Source organism: Opisthorchis viverrini (genome assembly GCF_000715545.1).
Source record: "Opisthorchis viverrini unplaced genomic scaffold opera_v5_6, whole genome shotgun sequence".
NCBI classification, from domain to species: Eukaryota; Metazoa; Platyhelminthes; class Trematoda; order Opisthorchiida; family Opisthorchiidae; genus Opisthorchis; species Opisthorchis viverrini.
Window position 1 is genome coordinate 1682179 of NW_008751662.1, and position 23739 is coordinate 1705917.

General features: G+C 45.4%; 2 protein-coding genes across 2 annotated transcripts in view; one reads left to right on the plus strand and one right to left on the minus strand.

The window, feature by feature from the left end:
• T265_00616 (hypothetical protein) overlaps positions 1 to 17505 on the minus strand; it is a gene marked incomplete at both ends in the record, with an annotated part of 34814 nt that extends 17309 nt beyond the window's left edge. The window contains 6 exons of the mRNA XM_009164444.1: positions 4083 to 4197; positions 6218 to 6343; positions 10565 to 10643; positions 13989 to 14152; positions 16493 to 16759; positions 17389 to 17505. Coding sequence (XP_009162708.1) covers positions 4083 to 4197; positions 6218 to 6343; positions 10565 to 10643; positions 13989 to 14152; positions 16493 to 16759; positions 17389 to 17505 — 868 coding nt within the window. The remainder of the gene's footprint in view (positions 1 to 4082; positions 4198 to 6217; positions 6344 to 10564; positions 10644 to 13988; positions 14153 to 16492; positions 16760 to 17388) is intronic.
• Positions 17506 to 18591: 1086 nt separating this feature from the next.
• The window catches only part of T265_00617 (hypothetical protein), a gene marked incomplete at both ends in the record, with an annotated part of 35061 nt that continues 29913 nt past the window's right edge, over positions 18592 to 23739 (plus strand). Inside the window, 3 exons of the mRNA XM_009164445.1 lie at positions 18592 to 18643; positions 21109 to 21625; positions 21707 to 22266. Coding sequence (XP_009162709.1) covers positions 18592 to 18643; positions 21109 to 21625; positions 21707 to 22266 — 1129 coding nt within the window. The remainder of the gene's footprint in view (positions 18644 to 21108; positions 21626 to 21706; positions 22267 to 23739) is intronic.

Consider the following 23739-nt stretch of genomic DNA (forward strand, 5'->3'; position numbering starts at 1 on the left):
CGTACAAAGGTGTGGCAACCGATTCGCATCGATGTCGTCAGATGTCGCATGCCTCTTCGGTGAAGTCTACTTAGGCAGTATGTGAACCCCAATCACGAGTGGTACAGAGGGGAAAGCCTTAACACACTTGGACAGAGAATGACTAAGATAAAGTACACGCATGTTAGGACAAGCCTATGTGATTGGTTGATCAACCAGCTACAAGGAAAACTGTGCTCGGTAATTGGAGCTCCAACTAACAGAGCAGACAATTTTGTTGCTGAAGGGGTTCCCAGTATCAATTAGATCTTTAATTTGCGCATGGCATATAAGAAGCAACAAATCACCGCCAAACTACTAGATTAGTTGCGACGCTTGGCAAGCGATTTGACCTAGGATCTGAAATAGTCCACCACGCTTTGTGGTGCAACATGCACCTGGATCACTTTTTCAGGGCTTTTTAATGATGCTGTTGTTCTCCACTCTCAAGTGGTTTTCCAAGCTTCTCCCCTCAGTTGACTTCAACCTCAGTGGCGCAACGGTACACCGTCCAGCGTTGTGTTTCGTGAGATGGTTACTCAGGAAAATGACCGAGTATGCATATTGCTTCATCATCGAATTGGGATATATAACGCGGCTATCCCCCGAGCTATGACACCTCTGTTGAAGAACCCATTCACTACAGTGACCGAAACAGGAGTTACAAACTTATGGAGCAGCTCAAATGATTAGTGTTCCACACAGACAAACAAAGAACTGACTGTGTAATTCATGTGATTTTTATTATTGATGAAATTATGTGACACATGTGTGTGCGACTGAATCTGAATAAAGCATGTCATGGTTGCAAAAAAGCCACGTGGCCACGGAACTGAAACAAGCTACCATGAACTGAAGCTAATCGATGAGGGAATATAAGTGACGAGTCCACGCGATGCAGAGGCACAGAACTGACTCTTATTTGTGTATGGCCAATTGGTGGTACATTAACACCACGTGCGAAAAAAATACCGGGAACTGCTGATAAGCCAAAGAGACGGTAAAACGTTGGCCTCAGGATTTCAGCCACCACGTTAGTTGGTAATTTGTGTGATCGTCACACTATGGAACGGCTGCCTTTTCTTTAGACTATGTCAGCTTTCCGACTCCCTTTGAACAATGGTTATGGTTGCATACCAAGATAGATCCAACACACGGTTCAATCGATGGTTTAAAACCAGGTTATTGCGTGCTTTCTCATTACGCCGTTTAACCGGACCAGTCCATTGAAGTTCAAGTCATGGAACAGCACAATAAAATGTGGCATAGAGAAAACCTGCGTCATCAATATGGTCGCGCGTAACGGCCATCCAAGCAACAAAACAAAGTTAACCTAGCGATATGAGAGCTCCCTCCAATTCAGCTCCCTAAATTAGCCTATGAACCGATTTCGCGTCATCACATTTGATCGTTCTGCACAGCTAGCTGAACTACGCGGCCCAAAAGGCGTACGCGTAGCGAAGGCAGCATAGAGAAACTGATTTGACAGACTTTAGGTATGGGAGACACAGTTCTGTATAACTGACAGCAGGTAGACGACAGAGTGGCTTTAAATATCAACGTGGCAGTGTAAGAAAGCCTGGAAACTGAAAACGTGGCAAGATAACGTTCGATAAGATAAACATTTAATTGAGGCACAAAAGGTCAGTAAATTCATTTCGATAGCGGACTCGAGCATACTAACTTTGTATCCGAGATCGACGGGGTATAATTATCACATTCGATAATGCTGGCGGTTAAACTCTACCTTAAAAAGCTTCGCTGTTGTCGTATGGAAAACTGAAGTAAGACCTGACATCACAAGGTACACTATCTCCTAAACTGTAGATGATGAGTCTGTTTCGATAGGTTTAAAAGTGCGCGTTAGTTGACCTCACAGGATTGTTGCAGGCTTTCAGTGCGGAGGTCATGCGAACTATACGACCAGATAGCATCCCAATCTCTGGGATAACGTTCAAGCAACGTGATGCGTACAATGTGCTAAGAACGCCTTTGGTAGGCCACTATCCCCACCTTCGAAACTTAGGATACTCAAAATTGCAATCAGCCTATCAAATGGCTAGTGAAAATGTATGAGTTCTCGCGACTGAACCGGTCAGGACGTAGGGATACATGCATCATACCAAAACGCCATTACGACTACTCCACTGGTGAATAAAAAATCCCTTTACCCGAAACATACTCATCTGCACACTAAGCCGGTTTTCAGCTGAATTCCAACTGAATCTCCCGTTTGTGATACTATTCGACTGAATGTGCTACACAGAGACTCCTTCACGTTTCAGCTGGCACGATATTGGAGACAACATAGTGCATTTTTTTTCAAAGATTACTCATAAGGTTTCCAAAAACTGACACCACGACCGATTACGCTCTTCTTGGGGCTCATCAGGTAGGCAGTCGCCGATTTTTCCACAATCTGATGTTCATCTTGAACCCAGGATGGACAGATTTGGACGAATACTCTTATTTGTAGTTAGCGCGAATCGCGCACAATTTGGGTTCAAGTAGAACATAAGGTCGATGAAAACTCGGGATTGCGCCCAAATGAGCCCAAGGAAGGACTGAACCAGCCGTGGTCAGCCGAAGATGCTGCAATAACCCAATGATCAGTGTTTTTTCCTAAAAAAATTCTTCACTTTCGATTACACATGCACATCGTTTCGGCATACATTTTTAGAAATCCACTAGAAAGTCTACATGCGATTTTTACCAGTCCCCGCGATTTTCAGAGAACATTCTTCGATCGCATGAATTATGATTTTACATCCATGCACACCTTTCGCTATGATTCCGCAGACTTCCTAAGTGGAATTGAACTACGGACTCTGAACTAGCCAATCCGAAAATCGAACATTCCAGTATTGAAAGCTAGGATGTGGTTTGTCCAGGAAAGCCATTCAATAGGCACTTCTTCCTGACTTGGACGAATCAAGTGGTAGACGTTTTTTGCAAGAGCCACAGTGTGTCGTTCCCTCTTTAGCATACGACTTGATTTCGACTACGCCATGGTGCGAGCACAATTGAAAATGCGTTTCTACTCAGGTCCTCGCATGAGATGGCTCAATGGGTAGAGCGCGAATTTACTGACTGGAAGGTCCGTGGTTCATACCCGGCCCATGCCTCCTGACTTCCCCTGTCTAGGCTTAGGCAATCTGGCAGTATCCCAGCCCTCGTGGCACGGCAGTTGGGCACCAAAAGGGTGATACAGCTGAACGATCATTATTAGTATTTTATTTATAAAATATTAAAAATCTCGACACCTAGCCAGTCACTGACAAGTGTCGATCCTTCGATAACTGACTGCAATAGTTGGTACTTGGTCAGGTGGCTGTTGATCTGTTCACCGATCTTGGCAATTGATTTGCAGACGTTTCGCCACCATTCGCGGAGACATCTTCAGTGCGCTGTTGGATGGGTCTGAAGATGTCTCCTCGAATGGTGACGAAACGTTTGCAAATCAATTGCTAAGCTCGGCGAGCAGATCAACAGATACCTGATCAATCACCAACTAATGCACCCGAGCTATCCAACACATTACTGACTGCAATATCACCAACCTTATCGATCGGTGAGCTGGAATTTATTCACATTTCCATGACTGTGTGTGTGTGTATTGTTATGCCATAACATCAAAAGCCGAGTTCTAATTCCATTCTCATGATATCTGAACCGAGACGCTCTGATTCTGTAATTCCCAAAATTCTACTTACCCCAGAAAAAAACAAGAGTAAGTTGGGTAAATTAGGACGGCCTCGGAACAGCGTTCACTTGTGTGAGATAAAGTAAGACGACCAGGAAAACTGTGCTAATTTGGCCGACATATTTACACCAACGTATGCAAGGTGACCATTCCGGACGTACACACACACACACACACATCGCATCGATTAATGACATCAAGCCAACGTGTCACACTCCACTAAGGTCCACCTAATAGGTCGATGAATGTAAGTGAATGCAAAGCAGAAACTGTTGGAAACCAGAACACGTCAAAAGCAGTCGAAAGCCGAAAACAGAATAAACCGGGTGAGTGGCCACATGTACAGAGATAAGCCACTAACCTGTTATGGCTTTATCCGGTAACGACGGAATGCAGATGCACGGAAACTTGGACACAAGACGAGCGTGCAACCAATCAAAGTGTTTGTAACGCCGATTCACGTGGGAGCTCACAAACTGGGGGATGCGAAGAAATATAACGGAATCCGTTAGTTGGGCCATAAACATTTTTGTTCACTTCTGATGAATAATTTAAAAAAATTATTAGCAATTGGTTGACTTGGTAACGGAAACCGTTGAGAACTGACGGTAACATAACTTGTTCACCAGGAAAAGCGGAGTGGACAATGAACCCTATGGAACAGGAAGCACCAGTGTTCAGAGAATGTTGTCCAGTTCGGACATTAGAGCGTTAACCTCATCAAAAAATAATGTTACTGGTTGTTGATCAGGTGGCTGTTGATGTGTTCGCCAAGCTTGGCTGTTGACTTGCAAACGTATCCTTATCATACGAGGATACATCATCAGTGCGCAGTTGAACCCCACTGTGTAGCTGCTACAGGAGGTGCGTTAAACCTAGACCTTGCGCTAGTGTGATCACCATTAAACTTGAGACAATCCCTCGCAGCAACGGTAAACTAATCCTGTTTCGGGGGTGGGAAACTTTCACTTCACTGAGACACCGGAAGAAAGAATCACGAAGTCGGAGATAGAAGCGAGCCGCAAAGTTTCCTGGTTAGCAGTTTGAGTAAAACGGTAGCACGATAAGGGTTATGAGTTGCCTGCATACGAGCACCATTAGTGTTAAACACCGGTGTCACACGTGATGGTTGTGGCGGATAGGATAGCATCAGAGTACGATCACACAGAAGGAAGAACGATTATGTTCCTTTGATCAGAGAGTTTAGCTGGATTGAAATAGTGTCCTAAAGATACCCACCCGTAGGATAGCATCAGAGTACGATCACACAGAGGGAAGAACGATTATGTTCCTTTGGTCAGAGAGTTTAGCTGGAGTGAAATAGTGTCCTAAAGATACCCACCCACAGTAATGCTCACTGGAGTGTGGCGGTACAAAAACCATGGACTATGATGTACGGCTGCAGTGTGAGAACCCCCCGAGGTATCTTCGAGGAAAACTATTTAGTTAGATGACTCCAACCCCCAATAAATAGACAGTATAAAACGACCAAACGATTAGTGGTGGTAAATGGGAAGAAAAGTTTAGTGGCTGTGCGCTTACAAGCTACCCAGGCTTCATAAATGAAGACAATGATTGTAAACTAGGGCATACTGAACAAGTGAAACTATCATGGGTGGCAATGCAAGAGTCAGCCATAGTGCTTAAGTTCTGAAAGTGAAATATCCACATGTCGAATGGAAGGGCATTTAAACTACGGACTAGAGCTGGATACCATCAGTAAGCGGTGATAAAAACATCAATAGCAGATGAATTACTCAGTAGAGTACACTGGGCCGGATGCTACCTCCACTATCTCATTTGCCTTGAATCTCACAGGTACCTTTAAACTCAGAGTGCTCAAACGAAAAATGCAAGTTCTTCGACCAACGAGAGGTCTGAGTTCAAATTTACTTCTCTGATTAAAAGCGAACAAAAGCAGCTACGCGTACAAACGTACATTGAAGGTGCGGAAGGCTTATAAGGCCACTCTGATTGAGAGGTCGCCCAGATAAAACAGCCAACTGACCGCTGATCTCAAAGCTGAAAAGTTTAACCAATCCCTGAATGATTCTGTTGAAAGTCAGCTGAGATATTCAGGATCAACAAGGCGGGTTTATTGGCATTTCTCCTAGTCTAATGTGTAAGGTAGCACAGCTTATGGACCGCTGGTTTTTATCCAGAACGACAGTGTGGTAAATGGGAAGAAAAGGTCTGCTGTAATGAGACATCAGTGATGAACAAAAACTGCTCTGACGGTTGACATCCATCGAGTGGTCCCCACGGATACTATCAGGTAGTTTTGAACAAAACGAAAACCCAGCCAGTTGCTTTAGGTTAGTGGATCGCATAGGTCTTATAGGCTAAAAAGAATGATCCGTTTGGAAAATAGAGTGGCCTGTTTCACAGTTACATTACATGTGAAGACTTCGTACGTATTCACCTTAACAGCGACATGAAAAGCCAAAGAGAAAAAGGTAAAAAAAAGCACACGAAGTGGGTATACAATAAACTTACCGGTGAGGTTAACTGGTACGCGATAAAGCTCTTCATCCCTTTCATCTTCGAATCTTTGTGAAATGACAGAATTTTACACTGGATGGACTGCCCTGATGGTCGCCAACAGAAGGCTTCATCCCGAAACTAAAAAAGGATACAATAAATGTTTGTGTATTTCAACTTGTGATATGAATCCAGCTGGGTCAAGTACAACAAGGATTGGTCTTGAAAACTATCATCTGTCTGCTATGCGCGGTGATTGGTAGCTCCAGGTTGGTGCATGTTTCCTCGTCACGCCACCTAATTACTATTGACCATTCAAGGTCACTTTGTATACCTAGCTAATAAGCCGACAAGGCGAAAGTCGTGTAATTTCATCCTTATAGGTGGCGAGCTGATGATGATGAAATGACTTAACCAGGTATGAATGTATCAACTGTGTGTATGTCAATGGTTACGAATGCTTCGATTGACGAGTGGAAGTTGGAAAGACACGGTTCAACAACAACAACAACGGCAACAACTCAATTTCCCTCGACTCAATTAGGCAGCGGGGCGAGTCACAGAATTTGGCTATCAGACCACATTATGCATCATCAACGGATAGGATGTGGACGCTCAGCAAAGCGTATCGGTTAGCTGTCTTGCTACGACATGACCTCAAACGTAGAAGTTCAGCTGAACTGCACGACGCAAAAGCGCATAGTAATCTGGGTAGAAGCGATTGACCAAAACACATTGTACAATCCGGGACATTTGGAAGATTCCACAGAACGGATTTTCGCTGCCATTCGATGTCACGTAGACCCAAAGTGAGAAAGAACAGTAGAGTAGCATTTAGCTGAGACATTGGGCGGTGGAGATATCAGTATCGTCGCAGACAAGAGCACTATAACAAACAGCGAAAGAGGCCGTGGAAACCACGTGTCTGGCTCTAGAACAAATCAGCTCAGGCACAGCATCAATAAGAACATAAGACCAGTCGTCGTAAACTGTGGCAATTCAAAGAGCTGAGGAGGGAAGTTATAACCAACCTAACGGTTTTCGGAACAAATCAAATGGCATACAGAGCGAGCGGAGAACGGAAAAGACATGTGTGGGCCGTCGGACTATTGGGCAAAACAGTGACGCAATCACCAAACATACCGAACGGAGAGGAGAGATTACAAACAAAGGGAGGTCAGCAAGCGAGCATCGCACAGCGAAACGTGACAGGTCAGGGTGCACGCTACACCGCGCAACTTCACACCTCAAGGGGAGCGCGAACCACGCTAAAGTCAGACACAAAAATATAGGGGTCAACGAAGGACCATACGCGGAATGGAGCGACAGTGAGCACGTGTATGGCCAGACAATAGGCCCGTTTGTCAGGAGAAACTCTTTGCGCCTCCTCCCGTCGGACACATTGACTTATAACGTCAACAAACATAAATAGTGGGGACAGGTCTACGCAGGAAAGGTAGTGATGAATGTGAGACCCAAAGTTTGACGGTTCGTCGTATAAATCAACAATCGATGTTCAGGCTGAATAGAATAGGACAGGTCTACGCAGGAAAGGTAGTGATGAGTGTGAGACGTATAAACCAACAATCGACGTTCAAGCTGAATAGAATAAGGAGACAGACGGGGAAATATCTGACCCACGGTAAGGAGATTTGCTAATGTAACCCAGAGATTGTATTCCACCAATAAAGCAAATCTACGCAGAAACGCTGAGAAATACTGTACAGCTGCATCATCCTTTTTGTGGATCATCAGCATCTGACGAAATTCAGAGAATTTCGAACTCTCGCGAATTCCGGTCAGCGGTTGAACACCTGACACTTTGGCCACAAGTAGCCGATTAGCAGTGTAATCAGCGCCCCTTAACCTCCAGCAACGGAAACCACATCACGTGGTGACGTATTGGCTGGCTCCTCGAGTGACGACTTCTCAAAAGGAAGTTTCACTCATCCCATGAAATCATCCTTCCTTTGAGCTGCTTATTGATTCAGACCGCTGATGACTCTCGACGAGGATGAAACAGGTACACAGTGGTTCTCGGCTTTTCAGCATAGATTGGATTCACCGATGACCGTTTGGATTACCGCAGGAAATCAGCAATAAGGCAGCCAAAGTTCACATAGGAACACGCACCAATGGGTGATAGATGCACTTCTTGAAATGTCATTTGATATATCTACTCCCAAACGATTTCCACACGCCACAATTCAACCGTTTGACGCTACACGGTTGCAGACGGTCCCCACCGAGGTATGAAATCAAGCTGAATGACCAGACACATGTTAAAATCCCCATGAAAGAGTGCATATCAATGCTGTGGCCAATAATGAAGGCGACAATATGTGCTCACGTGAGACCTTACATTTTCGAGAGCTGTGTTGATTGGTAAATTGTAACGAAGAGTCTTGTGTGCTGCCAACGATGAGGAAATCACTAAAACGGACCGTCCGTTTGATCCCCGCATCAACACAACAGGAATATAGTGGTGGAAAAAGCCCGAGTTCTAATCGTACGGTCTTCAGTGATAAGTACGATGCTCAGAATGCCCTTGTCGGTTTAATGGGATTCAAGTAGTGTGACATAGGTGAGCGCTATAGTCGCAGACCTGTACAGAACTATTTGCTCGTTCTAACTTTAAACTTTTATCTGTAATGTTTAGAACCATCAGAATCACAAAAATTCTCCACAGTTCGCCCTCAGACATAATCTCTTGTATTTAGATGACCATGTGATTTGTGACGTTGCTGAATGACCAGACACATGTTAAAATCCCCATGAAAGAGTGCATATCAATGCTGTGGCCAATAATGAAGGCGACAATATGTGCTCACGTGAGACCTTACATTTTCGAGAGCTGTGTTGATTGGTAAATTGTAACGAAGAGTCTTGTGTGCTGCCAACGATGAGGAAATCACTAAAACGGACCGTCCGTTTGATCCCTCTTGCGCATCAACAGGAATATAGTGGTGGAAAAAGCCCGAGTTCTAATCGTACGGTCTTCAGTGATAAGTACGATGCTCAGAATGCCCTTGTCGGTTTAATGGGATTCAAGTAGTGTGACATAGGTGAGCGCTATAGTCGCAGACCTGTACAGAACTATTTGCTCGTTCTAACTTTAAACTTTTATCTGTAATGTTTAGAACCATCAGAATCACAAAAATTCTCCACAGTTCGCCCTCAGACATAATCTCTTGTATTTAGATGACCATGTGATTTGTGACGTTGAAAATTCGCCTCCAAAGTGCGTAGGGCTTTGGTTGACTCAAATTTGAGGGCATCTGTACAATTTGCCATCCGAATATTCCTTCAATGGCTGCTACGTACATGGTGCAAATATAGGTTAAGTACAGTGATTTTTATTCACACAGAACGCGATGAATTCACGGCGAAGGCTGCACGCAGACTATTCGTTTAACAGGAGATAGTTGCGAAATCCAGGCGTACTTTCGTCTAAAGGATGAAGGTCAGGGGGGCCTCACGGTTCCCTGCAGTAATCGGCAATGTCCACTGTTATTTGAAAAGTTGCTGCTATTGACCAGATGGGCCGATAAACATGAGTAATGTTTGGCAATCGCAAGCCTCTCCTCCAGATTCTTCTCTTCCCGAATCACAGTAGGACACTTACCATGGACGCATAAGCGTCAGACGAAAATTCATTGCAACAATGCTGTCAGGGAAGGCTGACCGCATTTGTCATTTTTTCTCGAGTGAGCAGCCAACGGGACGCCTGCCACCCTGAAAGCTAAGCTTCACTCACAGTTTTTAAGCGCCAAAACTGACCTTTAAGGCGACATACCATGAATGCAACCGTTAGTGACTTAAACAACACGCTTTGTATGTGTTTCGTTGCCAGTGGTACATAAACCACAGCTTTCAGAACCAGTCTGGGATCAGTTAGAACACTGGATCAGAGAACAGCTCGACAGAAAGAGAGTGACCAATGGTGCCGGTCAGACAGGTGGGTTGCTTCACCACAAAGCTCTTTTCTGTTCGGACAAGTGCTGGGCGAAAACAAGTAAAAGAGTGACCTAGCAACGGAGTATGGGGACGTTAGTCACGAAATTCTGCCATTTCAGCCATCTATAGCCATGAGGACGGGGATTACAAAGAAAATATCTTAGCAATGAGGAACGAAGATACCCGGCCGAACCGTCAGTGACGTTCAAGCGTAAGAGTCACCATCAATCGTGTCCTAGCAGAAACTATACGTTCATACCGGCCTAACGTCCATCCACCAGTGTAGCGTCTATTAACGTCGATGGGTGAAGACTGTCGTGGCTAGAACCAATACATCACTACAAGTAGAATCTAACTGAGCAGCCGAGCAAAACTGATTGCTTAGATATACTGATTACAACTCACTTCAATGACTGCCTCGGTGTGCACGGACGGTGTTTCTAATTGTAATAGGAACTCTTCAGCCCCAGATTTGATAAATGATCTAGTTCGAAAAGAAAAAGCATGAGATAATACAGAGAGGAACACATGAGAAAGTCAATAATTTGTTCAAAACAACACAACTCCTACGGTGGATGAAAAGCACTCAACCTCCGATTATCAATTTCACCCTTTGTGGAGTACATCGGATTAGTTCCCAACAATTTGAACATTAAACTACAAATGACTGAAGTTATGTACAAATGTGTAAATGAACACTTCGTCAACGGTTTGAAGACTCTTGAAATCACACAGACAGACATGATTTTATGAAGGCATTCCCAAACACCATCAGTTTAAATAAAGGTTCATGAGCACGATGCATCGTCTTCTAATCCAAACCGCTGCACACTTTTAGGCCTCGTAGCTCGCCACACGTTATGCTGATGAAAAGTAGAACCGTCATCTCAAACTAGAGTTGAAAGGACCAGCATCCTGGGTGTCATTCACGCTTCAACTAGAGTGAGAAACGTTCAATTGCGTTCCTAGCTTGCCTGGTTAAGGTTTAAGAGCAACGACCTTTTGACGTATTTGTACACCGAGAACTAGGTCACTTCGATCGGTATTTGAACTATCACTCACGTGATCCGATCAGCATGAAATGAGCAGTGGTGGAATCGATGCCAGACAAGGCGAATAAGACATGCTCGGACGAGGCCTCAAACAGCAGAGAAGTTAAACGCATTGAGACAGTGCTGGTGAAAAATGGATTCATCGAAAACACTGTGGGGTTAAATAACATACAAATGGTTCAAGCGACTGTACAGATATATAGGACAATTCGTTTGTAAAGATACACACATCTGGGTCAACTCAGATCTGATCCAAGTAAAAGATAAAATACACAATTGAGATAGATGTCCTGCGAAAATTGAATGAGGATAACAGTGAGTATCACCGTTGAATAAAGCTGAACTTTCTGAACCCAAGACATGTTACCGTTGAAATTGAATAACTCCCATAGACAGCCACTCCTAACAGAACAGACCACGAAAGATGTCTAGCATATGACAACGCAGGCTGCTGTGAAGTGACTACTCTTCATGCGGAATTTTTTTCATGGATGAGTATGAAGGCACAGAACAACCAATGCAACACAATCTGCCACCTGCCAAAAAGCACCGTTTGGCTTGCGGACAGATGCAAAGGGCAAAATACTTGGGTTCACTCATGTCGTATAACTGGTCTCCTCTACCAAAAAATAGCAGTCGTTTTGATCCAAGTCAATAAGTACCAGGTCATAGTAGGTGATAATTGAAGCAACAACCAGATAACAAAGCCTTTATGGTATGGAGCTCCTTGACCTTCATCCCAGTTTTCAGAAAGGGAGCAAGAACGTCATGTGAAAACCATTGTCGTATCAGCCTGGTATCCGTCGTATTTAGAGCGCTTTTTGGCATCATTTTGCGCAAGTTTATGGATTATTGGGAGGGACAGATTCGTGAGTATAAAGCTGGGTTTCGCTCTGATCGAGGATGCATCGAACATATCCTTACCTTGAGACAAATTCTTGAACAGCGTTACGCCGTCAGACGTCTCACGTTGGTCGTTTTTCTGTATTTGAAAGCTTCTTTTGATTCTGTCGATCGTCAGCAACTTTGGCGGTCTGGCGAGCAAAGGTGTTCCTTCCGAATTCCTCTATATGCGAACTCCTGTGGGTGCGTACGAGTATAAGGGAAGCTCTCACCTGAGTTCACCACTTCCAGTGCTGTAAGACAAAACCGTCCTCTTTCCCCTTCTTCTTCTTCTTCTTCTTCTTCTTCTTCTTCAACTTTGCTATTGATATACTGCTTGAAATTTCGCTGCTTGTCTTTGAAACTTTGGAAGTCGAAATGCTCCCGGGACGTTTCCTCACAGACATTGAGTATGCAGACGATATTGCACTCCTTGGTTCAGATCCTTTCCAAATGCAAAACGTAAGGTGCTGCTACAAGACTGGGTGAGATCAAACCCATACCTCATGATTGTAGGTGAGCCAATCGACGTGGTAGAAAAATTTGTTTACCTGAGCAGCTGTAAAAGTTCCGATGGACTGGCTGGAGATGAGGTTATTTCTCGAATTCGAAAGGCCAGGGCAGCTTTTACCAACCTCCGACACCCATGTCACCGACGTGACGTGAGTTCGTCTGTCAAAGAAAGACTTTACACCGCGGTGGTGCGATCCATACTGTTTTATGGATTAGAGACGTGGCCCCTGCGCGCAGAGGACATACGGAAGATTTAAGTGTTTGCTCATCAGTGTCTCCCAGGTATTGTTCAGGTCTGGTGGGAACATCGCATTAGTACTGCTGAGTTACGCCAGATGGTCTTAGGAAGAAGGAACTCTCCCCCGATAGATGAATTACTCACGCTTCGTAGGCTGCGCTGGTTGGGACATGTACTCCGCATGCCAGAAGACCGTCTGTCTCACAGACCTCTTTTCGCCCAGCCCTGTGCTGCGTGGAAGGCGTAGCGACCCTGTCACCCATACACTTGACTGTTCGACTCACAGTCGCTCACTGGATCGCGAGGCTTGTCTTTTTTCTCATACGCACAAACACGTCACATTAAGCTGACACATCGGACATCGATTGTCTGCACCGCCTAGTCAGTGTAGCAACTACTCATGTGCCGACGGGCCCACGAACACGCACTGGGACCTACAAAAAGGGAAACCGAACCCAGTCATGACACAGACTCGCGCGCGTAAGTTACCTGTTGACTTGCTCCACATTTAATATTGTCAGTTATTTTATACATGCTGCAAATCATTTCTGTAAACTACTGTCAACCACAGTAAAGACAGTTAAAAGTGCATGTATTTCCTGAGTTGTATTATGGCCATCCTCAGCTGTGCACTAACAAAGGCACCGAGAGGTGGACAGTCTATAACCTGGTAATAAAGAACGAATACACCAACCAGTAAACGTAGTCTGGTGGGTAACTGCCACCTCCCCGGATGGGGACCCCGGGACTCAGATAACCAGTGGTTAATGACATTGGCGGAAATGGCTCAATCGCTCAGTCAGTGGCGCTCATGCATCAAAACTATCGCCTTCAATGCGTAGCTACCCAATTTCCGAACAAACTGAACATGCCTTCACCTCCAAGGCTTGGTTGTATGTCCTACTTTACCGTCTTCCGGTGATCGAAACTGTGGCAGCTGGAACCAATGTGCCTATGGCAAACGGTTTGTAGCTGATAATCTGAAATTGAATTGAGTTAAACACATCATCATGTAGGAGCTGGAAAAAATGGCCAGCTTCCATACTAGACACAACAGCTGAAAACGGGAGGTTGAGACATTTAGGTATAAAAAAGTGGGATCGATGGGAGTAGTCCGAGAAGTTATATGATGAACACATCCCACCTGGTGAAAGCCTTGCGTACCGGAGCAAACCTGACACTTTCGCCTGCTGGTGAACCAGTGATTCCTGTAGAGATGAACTGACTTTTGACTGGACTGCCCGGTTGGTTTAACTCAGAACATCGGCGAACAGCATCGTTGGGTTTGCCAGAACGGTAGGTTGTGGGCTGTGTCGTGGAAACGAGAAAAGACGACAATGCAATAATGTGGCCAGAAAAGAAGCAGGTTCCGCATCAAGTCGTTTCGATCTGGCCAAAAGAGGGATGAGATTGTCCTTACACAGGTTACGGTATCACTTTTCGACGTCATATATTATTGCGGTCGTTTGGTTAACTGGTATAAAACAGGGTTCAGACGGATAAGCAAGGGGAAATTTATGAGAGAGAGAGAGTTCTAATTTTGAGGTGAATAGAAGGGAAGTGATGGCGGGAGAATATTCATTTGCAGAAAAAGAGGTCAACGGCTAAGTACACACGCCTAAGCATGGGTTCCCAATGTGTTCGTCTTTGGTTTGTGTTACTACCGATAAGAATAGTCGCCTGATAGCTGAAACAGCTGACGAATTCGTTTTGCTTGTGAGAAGTGTGATATAACCGCTCCAACTATGGACGCTACACGCAAAACGGGTTTGTCACATTCTTCAGAGAACACATTACCCGTAAGTTTGCTAAAAACTTTTTGACAGCCCACAACTGGTTTTACCCCTCTTGAACCCAAAATGTACGCAAATAGCGAAATACACTCATCAAGAAATTAACTGGGGGGAGGGGAAGCAGACTCAGGTAAACCTAATCGAAAGGGTCCCTTTATCTAAATGAATGCCACAAAAGACCTAGGTAAACACCCTGCAGCTTGGTAATCAGTTGGCGTGAAAGATTCACGGCTGTGTCGATACGAAAATGTGTAAGAAGGCTTCTGAGCTCGTTCGTGGAGGCAGACGACCGAACTATGGCTTCTGGAACGTAGAAGTGGCGGTCACTCACCAGATCACACGTCACAAACACAAATAACGTGACAATTCCTGTCCCACTTGCAACGTTGTCGACAATAAGCATACAACAACTTCCCATCAACGTCGCCTCTGTTAATCTTCCACCATTCTGGCACCATGACCCATGCATCTGGTTCACACGAGTTCAAACTCAGTTTGCCCTTCGTGGAATCACCCAAAAGCATACTGTGTATTACCGTATGCTCGTCTTATGTCACTCATTAAATTAACATACCCTCAACAACATCGTTTCTACACAAAAATAAATTGAACTGTAGAAGATGAGCAAGGTTCAAACGGCAGAATGTCCTGCAGCCACCCTGAGGGATGGAATGATGTGACACACTGGTCGTATTGACAGTGTGCAATGATCGTGAGGGCTGATTTAACAAAACGCCCTTTAACGCTTCCTTAGCTCAAATGCAATCAACGGAGGAAAAAAGCGCGTCCACCAAGGACCATCGCTCTGAACATAGGGTTTTGCTCCTCACAACTAACCATGTGCTCGAGCAATAATGAAAAATCGTTCCGGGGTCTAGCTGCGGTACCACTCGAAGGAAGCACGAGGGCTGGGATACTGTCAGGTTGCCCAAGCCTAGAGACAGGGGAAGTCGAGAGGGAGCGGCCGGGTTCGAAGCACGGAGCTTCTGGTTAGTAAATTCGCGCTATAACCACTTGAGCCATCTATTCCCAACACTGCTCGAAAATAGAGAAGAAAAAACAACGGAAAATCCAGGACGTTTAACATAGAGAAGGCCTCGTTTTACAAATATCCCCTCCCTTTGATAAAAGGAAACAAAACAGACACACCACAAGTGGTTTATTGTAACACAGCCTTCTAAAAATCTAATACTGAAATACGCCCCAACGGACTAACAATGGATGTTTTCTTCTCAAGATCAGTCTCTGCCAGGGGGTGATCTCTAAAGATGAGATAACTGAATGTCATGAGGAACAAGCGAATGAGAGATAATGGGATTTAGAAGTCATTTGAGGGCGGGCAGAGAACAGCTCAATACATCGTGAAAAAAGGGAGCCCTTCACTAGGGTAGGTATACTGCGTTACAACATGAACGTATCTGTAATGATACTGATAAGGCTTACTTGATCCAATGTGACATGGCTTACACACAGTAGGGGGAAAATCGACGTTCAATAGCGATTTACATCTGAGCACAGTGAACAAGGTGCCAAATGTATTAGTGTTCTAATTATCCTTGTTAGTAGTAGTATTATAGCATATTATAGTAGTACAGTAGTATAGTAGTAGTGTAGTAGTACAGTATGGTGTATAGTATAGTAGTGTAGTATAGTAGTAGTAGTATTTTTCCACCGTTTAGATATCAACCTGTGTTTAAAACTTTCCTGAGAATAGCCACAACCGGTTGCAATATTTGTAAGATCAGGCACCGAAAAATTGACCTTCAAGTGTGGAACCCTTTTAATGTAAACTGCCATGCAGACCGAAATGAACACGGGGGGTCAGATAAGAACAACCAGAAAACTTCAAACTCACTACTGTTGAGTTGCTATCATCACTGTCCCACTCTTCATCCCACTCAGTTTGCTGGATATTAGCTGGAGGAGGAGGCGGTGGGACATTCGGTTCAGGTGGATCGATTGGTTCAACAAATGCACACGGAACAAGCCCTCTCTGACCAGAAGAGTTGACAGCACTCCACCAGCCATCTCCGACAGTTTGGTCTGTAATTGTCAACTGTTCCCCAGTTGTAATACTCAGTTCTCCCACACCTTGAGCGGCGAAATCGAAAAGTACTCGTACCTACGAGTGTGACGGAATCATGAACTAAAGTTTACCTTCATTACACAAATCAAAAGAGCTACAACCGGAGAACAAACGTCCGACGTCAGAAACCTACAACAGAGAATACGCACAATCAAACAGGGCACATAATGGATAACATGAGTGAGTGGTATATTCATAAGGCTTTGTGGCGAACAAAAACAACGGTGTAAGAAAGGAGTTAGATTAAGCCCAAAACACGACAGTGAAGTGAGGCATCCGTTACACGAGTGGGGAATGTAATGAACCTTCCATGCAAAGAAGACCCTAACTCAAAGTAACCGCGTCGTCGTCAATATCAATATCACAACAGCAGTGTTCAACACGGAAGCTTCATTGCCGGATTATTGTGGAGAAAAGAATAGAAATATACAGGGAGGGGACTTAGTGCTGGCTAACTACAATCATTCCGAGGTACCTACACCTCCAGACACTCACTTATGCTATCTGTATAGAAACCAACAACAAGAACGTCACTGACATCGAGCGGCAGCAATATTTTGCGCCACTCTGGACTGGGCGCGGAAGACAGTACCCTCTTCGGCAAATGATGGTTCGGTATGTGCAACACATGGCCTAATCGACGCGGATTTTGGCGCTAAACATACCCTTACTGGTGGCTGATCAGATGGCAGTTCATCTGTTCGCCGAACTTGGCAATTGGCTTGCGAACGTTTCGTCCCCAGTCGATGAGACATCATCAGTGCGCAGTTGAATGGGTGCATTCCTTGAATAGCAAGGTGCTTGTCCAGAGAGTGCACATTCTGGATTATATCTTAAGACTTCGTGCAAGGCGCATGCCAAAATATGGTGGGATGATGGTACGACAATATTTTGATTATGGGGACTATGGCAACAGAGATAAGGAATACGGCAGAAGACAGCACAAGCTGTTTTACCGATAGGTCAGTTTTTCCACAGCTGTCTTATAACCAGATGAATCTTTCTTTTAGGAGTCGAGCTATACAGTAGATTAATGGACCCGTCGGTGTAAAATTTACCAGCCCTATAGTTGAAGGTAGCCGTTCATTTGGCATGCACTACTTTGGCGAAAAGCGCGGTCCAGGCGGGTACAACTAAGGATTTCTCGCTGTAACGTAGGCGGCTACGCCGATGACCTAGGGTGCGAGGGTGGCCCATCGAGCATGTGCGTTCTTAGACGAACAGTTATCCACGTGGGTGATACGGTTTGACATTATTGAGCACAAGGCAAAGGTTCCCAAGAAACCCTGTCTAGGCTTGGACAACTTTGCAGTATCTCAGCCCTCGTGCTCAGCATGGCAGCTAGGCACCGGGAGGGTGTTACAGTTTAAAGGTTTAGGTTTACCCAAGAAGTCTGGATCATCATCGTGGAGAGTAACATGCCAGTGGCGGGAAATGGCGCTTGACTACCATAAAGCCATGTAATCAAAAGGTTCAGGTCAAAAGTGGGGAGAAAGGCGGGAGAATAATAAGGATAATAATAAATTTCCATTTCCTTCGAGAAAACGATCAACAGCGAGATATCTATATCTTTCGAAATCACTTAGATAAACACATCTGACCACCAGGGTGGAGCAAGATGCCACAAGCAAGATGGACGCAACTTCCTTTATGGGACATCTTATTACGTACATGGTGCGGCCGGTTTAGGTCAGCTAAAGTACGGAGCTACCAGTAACCAAATATCTAACGACGTTCGCGGTCTTCAAACTGAGGCGGCCAACTTTCACAGCAAGAGAGTAGGACGGCCCTAACGGCTGTTGTGTAGACACGGTCCTTTAACCTCTGTGATATTCCCTCCTGAGGCAAACATTACCCGTGGTTTCGTAATGCGTGCGAGTCGTGTCAGTGTGGTTGCGGCTTATGCAGCTATCAAAATAAGTAAGTCAACTAACTCAAGTTTCTCATCCTGAAGTTTCAAGATGGAATCCTGAAACAAGGCTTCCAACTTTGAAGGTGCCACTGTAAGCGAAACAAGAAAACATCAGTTTACGCAGACGACGGACAGCAGAAGACGAAGTCTGTGATATGTACGATTGTGAACCTTCATTCATATATATTCTCCGGTTATTTTATTATTAGTCTATTCCACCTCGCCATTTTAAACCGAAACGTGAGTGAAGTGTGACTCTATTTATGGAAACACAAAAAAATCGGAAAAATAGTTCAGCTGTACCACCCTTCCTGTGCCTAGCTGCCATGCCACCCGAGGGAAGCACGAGGGCTGGGATACTGCCAGGTCGCCCAAGCCTAGAGACAGTGGAAGTCAAGAGGGAGATACTCGAACCACACCACGAACCTTCCGGTCAGTAAATTCGTGCTCTAACCACTTGAGGCATCTCACCCGAATAAACGCGAAGTCTTGGTGAGGGTCGGGAGGTTCCACATTCAACTCAGACACGAGCCTCTACTGAAGAAAATAGTGTTTGCGGTACTTGGAATTACGGAAAGTGGGTTGGAGAATACGATGTGACGAGAAACTGAACGTTGGAACGGAATAACCGAGAATTATATCCAGTTCAGTTTTAATTCAAACTCTGGAGGCGTTCAGTCTTCGTTTACTTTTTGCACTAGAATACTTATCGACCAGGTACCGGGGAGGCAATTAGAGATAAAAACATCACATAGCAACCAACAGGGGAGAAATGGCCAAAAGAATATGGAGAATCCTGAAGCAGCCCCCAACTATTCAAAATGCACCTCCGAAGGGAAAACGTACATCCAGAGACCGCCCCCGAGGCGTGAAAACTGGGTCACGTCGGGTCACGTGCAGACAAGCCTAGCTGGAGAGTCCTGAAGCAGCCTCCATCTATTCAAAATGCACCTCCGAAGGGAAAACGTACATCCAGAGACCGCCCCCGAGGCGTGAAAACTGGGTCACGTCGGGTCACGTGCAGATCAAGCCTAGCCTCGACCCTAAACTTTAGGCCAACTTGACACCAGCTGCAGCCCTACAACCGCTGGTCAGCCAAGCTGTACGAAGCTGGTCCCGAAACTTACACTTGAAGAAACTGCCATGGGAAAGTAAGAGTGATCCTTCTTACATACGTAACTGCGTGAGTCAAGTTCCACTGCATCAAAATAGGTAAGTCTGATTGATAATGCAGGCGTCACTCATGACCCCGAGTGACGTGCCACGAATCAGACATTACCTGAAAATCCTACGTACGGCAAGTTGGTCACACAGACAGTGGACGAGCTGGGAGTCAGCACGAACACACAAAAAGCGAGCGCAACCGAATAAAGCGCACAAATCACGCCAAGTCGTGGGGGGCTGCTCGCTGAGTTTAGGACGTAATCAACTACGAAAGTCAACCCCTTAGGGATGCTATCAAAAGCGATACCCCCGAAGGTTCCATGCTACAACCAAGGGGGTCCATCAGTCAGGTACCTTGAAAGCCAAATCGAGCCCCAAAGCCCAAGGAAACAAATGAAGGTGGTCCAAACACACCTTCAAACAACTTCGAATCTGAGGTGCTAGAATGTGGTTTCCGTACGCACCACAAGCGACTGTCATCGCAATGTCTGCATACAGACGAAAGGATCCAAGAAAACAGGACACTGAGTGACAAAACAACCTAAAGGAACAAGAGCTAGAATCACTAAGACAAGAAGTAAATAGGTGGCAAGCAAGATGGCTTAGTGGTTGTAACGCGAATTTACTGACCGGAAGGTCTAGATTCGAACCCTACCTTTGTAATTCGACTTCCCCTGCTTAGGCAACCGGACAATATCGCAGCTCTCGTGCTTCCTTAGGGTGGCGTAGCAGGTAAGTACCGAAACGGTGTAACAGCGGAACGATTATGTTATCACTATTTCATTCGTCATTTTCAAGCATTGGGATCATAGCCGGCACGGAATTTCTAACTCTGCTAACACCAGTGGCTAAATACCTCCCTGGTCCAAGCTTCCGGGTGCAATAGGAAGTATTAAAATACTCGTCTACAACCTGTCTGTTATAAACAAACATGCTGATGTTCATATCAGGAAGGTCAGATTCCTGAAAACAACCACTGAGTGCCCGAAATGTACTGAGGCTGTCAGCTTCGCTAGATGTTGACCAAACAGACAAAGTCCCTTCAACATGCAGCGCTTCACAGTCTTGTATCAAACCCAGGTAGTGAGAGCCAGTGTTGGCCAAGGTCAGGTAACGTCCCCCAAATTTGCAGCGCGTCACAGCCTCGTACCAAAGCCAGACCATGTGCGTCAACATTGGACCAAGTTCAGAGAGTGTCCCTCCAATAAATAACTTGAGGCCGCTGTATTTTCGCACTCACGTTCTCGCACTCGCTTGTTTAGAATATAGCTGTTGTGTTCCCTTCTGTGAGTCCTTTTTTCGGCATTAGGCACTAAAGCGTTTCAGCAGCAGATACCACAGATTGGCGACGCCCGAACCCACTGGATCACGACAATAACTGCTGAAGCGTTGAAAGAAATTCTGCTGCAACAACAAAACCAATTTGAAGCGGCACAATTACGTTTGGCGGAAACATTGACGCAGCAACTGAAAATTCAACCACCAAATTCCGCTCCAGATACCAATTCAGTCGACTCGATCGCCAACAGCATCACGGAGTTCCATTATGACCCTGATGCCGGCCTAATCTTCGATTCGTGGTACAAACGTTACGGAGATGTTTTCAAAGCCAAATTGAAGCAACACCCACGGTATTCCAATTTTATCCTGCCTAAGAACACGCGAGATCTCAGTTCTGACAAAACTGTGCAGCAACTTTCAATGATTTCCAGTGAGCGTTTGTCCTTGTTTAATATTCGCAACCAATGTATGAAACTGGCGAAAAAGGAATCCGAGGACTACATCACTTATGCCGGTAGAGTCAACTTTGAATGTGAAAAATTCAAGTAAGCTACTATGACAGAAGACCAGTTCAAGTGTCTTATTCCCACATGTGGTCCTCAGTCGCATTCACACAGTGACATCAGGGCGAGACCATTGAACAAGATCGAACAAACTCCCGAGATAACGCTGCAGTCCATTACCCATGAGTGCCAGAGCCTTTTAAATCCTAAACACGACACGGCCACATTGGACAGGCCCCTATCCAACCCTGCTTTCAACATTGGCAAGACGACATCGAAGCAACGTTATGTGGTGACAAGTTCAAACGGAGCAAAACCCCCTTCAGCATGCTGGCAACGCAGCGAACGGCATTTTGTGCGATTGTGTCCGTATAAAAAGCACAGTGATCAGTGTACAACCGACGTGGGCACAAGGGAAGCCGGTGCAAGACGCGGAAAGCTGGGCAAAGACAGTCGAACCTGGAGGTCACAGAGCAAACGGAGCCAATCGGAACCCCGTTCTAACGCAATACTTGCAACATTTGATAACCACATCGATGCTCGTCGCAAGCACGTTAAAATTAGAGCAAACGGAAGCACAATTCGATTGCAGCTCGGCACGGTTTTCGATATTACCATTGCTTCCCGGTGCACCTGGAGAAAGATCGGGTCATCAATGAACACTGTCAGAAATGCTTCAGGTGGTAAGTATCAACTACTTGGTGAATTTGATTGTGAGATGGAGATAACAGGCTACCGTGATTGTGGTATTGTCTATCTTGCTGCTTGTGAGCTTAATCTTTTAGCCATAGATTGGATCGATCGCTTGCATCTTTTAACATTGTCACTCAACAACTTCTGCATATCAAAACCAACCCAAATCTTGAGTGTCTGGAGTGAGTAATCCAGTCGATGCCGCGATTCTAAGACTACAACAGAAATATGAAGACGTCCTCAGCGAAGGTCTTGGATGTTGCTCGAAAGCAAAAGCGGTGCTTCATCTGCGCCCGGAAGTCCAGCCAGCTTTCAGACCCAGAAGGCCAGTACCATACGCGGTTTTATCAATCCATGATGCTTAACTCAAACGCCTCGAAGATGCCGGGGTCCTGAAACCAGTGAGTTATTCCTCATGGGCTGCACCAATCATGGTTGTCAAAAAGCCAAAGGGTGCCGTACGTATATGTGCCGATTACTCTTCAGGCTAGAATGGTGCCTTGGACAGTCATCACTATTACTTGCCGTTACCTGATAATATTTTTGCCAAGATGAACGGTGGCGCATATTTGGCAAAGCTGGATCTTTCAGAAGCCCACCTGCAAGTTGAAGTCGCAGAGGAAACCAGACATCTGACGACCAATAAGCACCGTTGCCTATTCCAGTGCACCCGATTACCGTTCGGAGTAAAAACTGCACCATCCATCTTCCAACAGATTATGGACACGATGCTGTGTGATCTGACTAGAGTCGCCACATACCTTGACGACACAAAAGAAGACATTTGTCCCTATTGGACGCTGTCCTTCGGCGGATAAATGACTATGGGTTCCGGCTATAGAAAGAAAAATGAGTTCCTCTTGAATTCCATGAAATACCTCGGTTTTACTATCGACAAAAATGGACGTCACCCCGACCCGTCTAATATCGACCCAATTGTGAGGATGCCCCCCACCACCGAATGCTGCTGGACTCAATTCTTTTGGGGGGTTGATTAGCTACTACAACGCCTTCCTGCCAGTTATGCATAGCTTGCGCGAACCTTTCGATCAGCCTTTGACCAAAGGATATCGGTGGGATTGGTCACGCGACTGTCAGCTTGCATTCGAAGAAGTGAAGAGGCTGTTGCAGTCTGAACTTCTACTCACGCACTTCAACCCCCAACTGCTTATCGTTCTCATAACTGGCGCATCGAACTGTGGAGTTTGTGCAGTCATTGCTCACATATTCCGTGATGGTGCGCGAAAAACGATTGCTCATGCCACAATGTCACTGGCTCCAGTTGAACGGAATTACGGACGAATTGAGAAAAAAGCGCTAGCCATCATTTTCGGGGTGAAAAAGTTCCATGAAATGAAAGGAAGAAAGAAAGAAAGAGAAAGCGTTCAGCTGTAGCACCCTTTCGGTGCCTAGCTGCCACGCCATCCGAAGGAAGCACGAGGGCTGGGATACTGCCAGGTTGC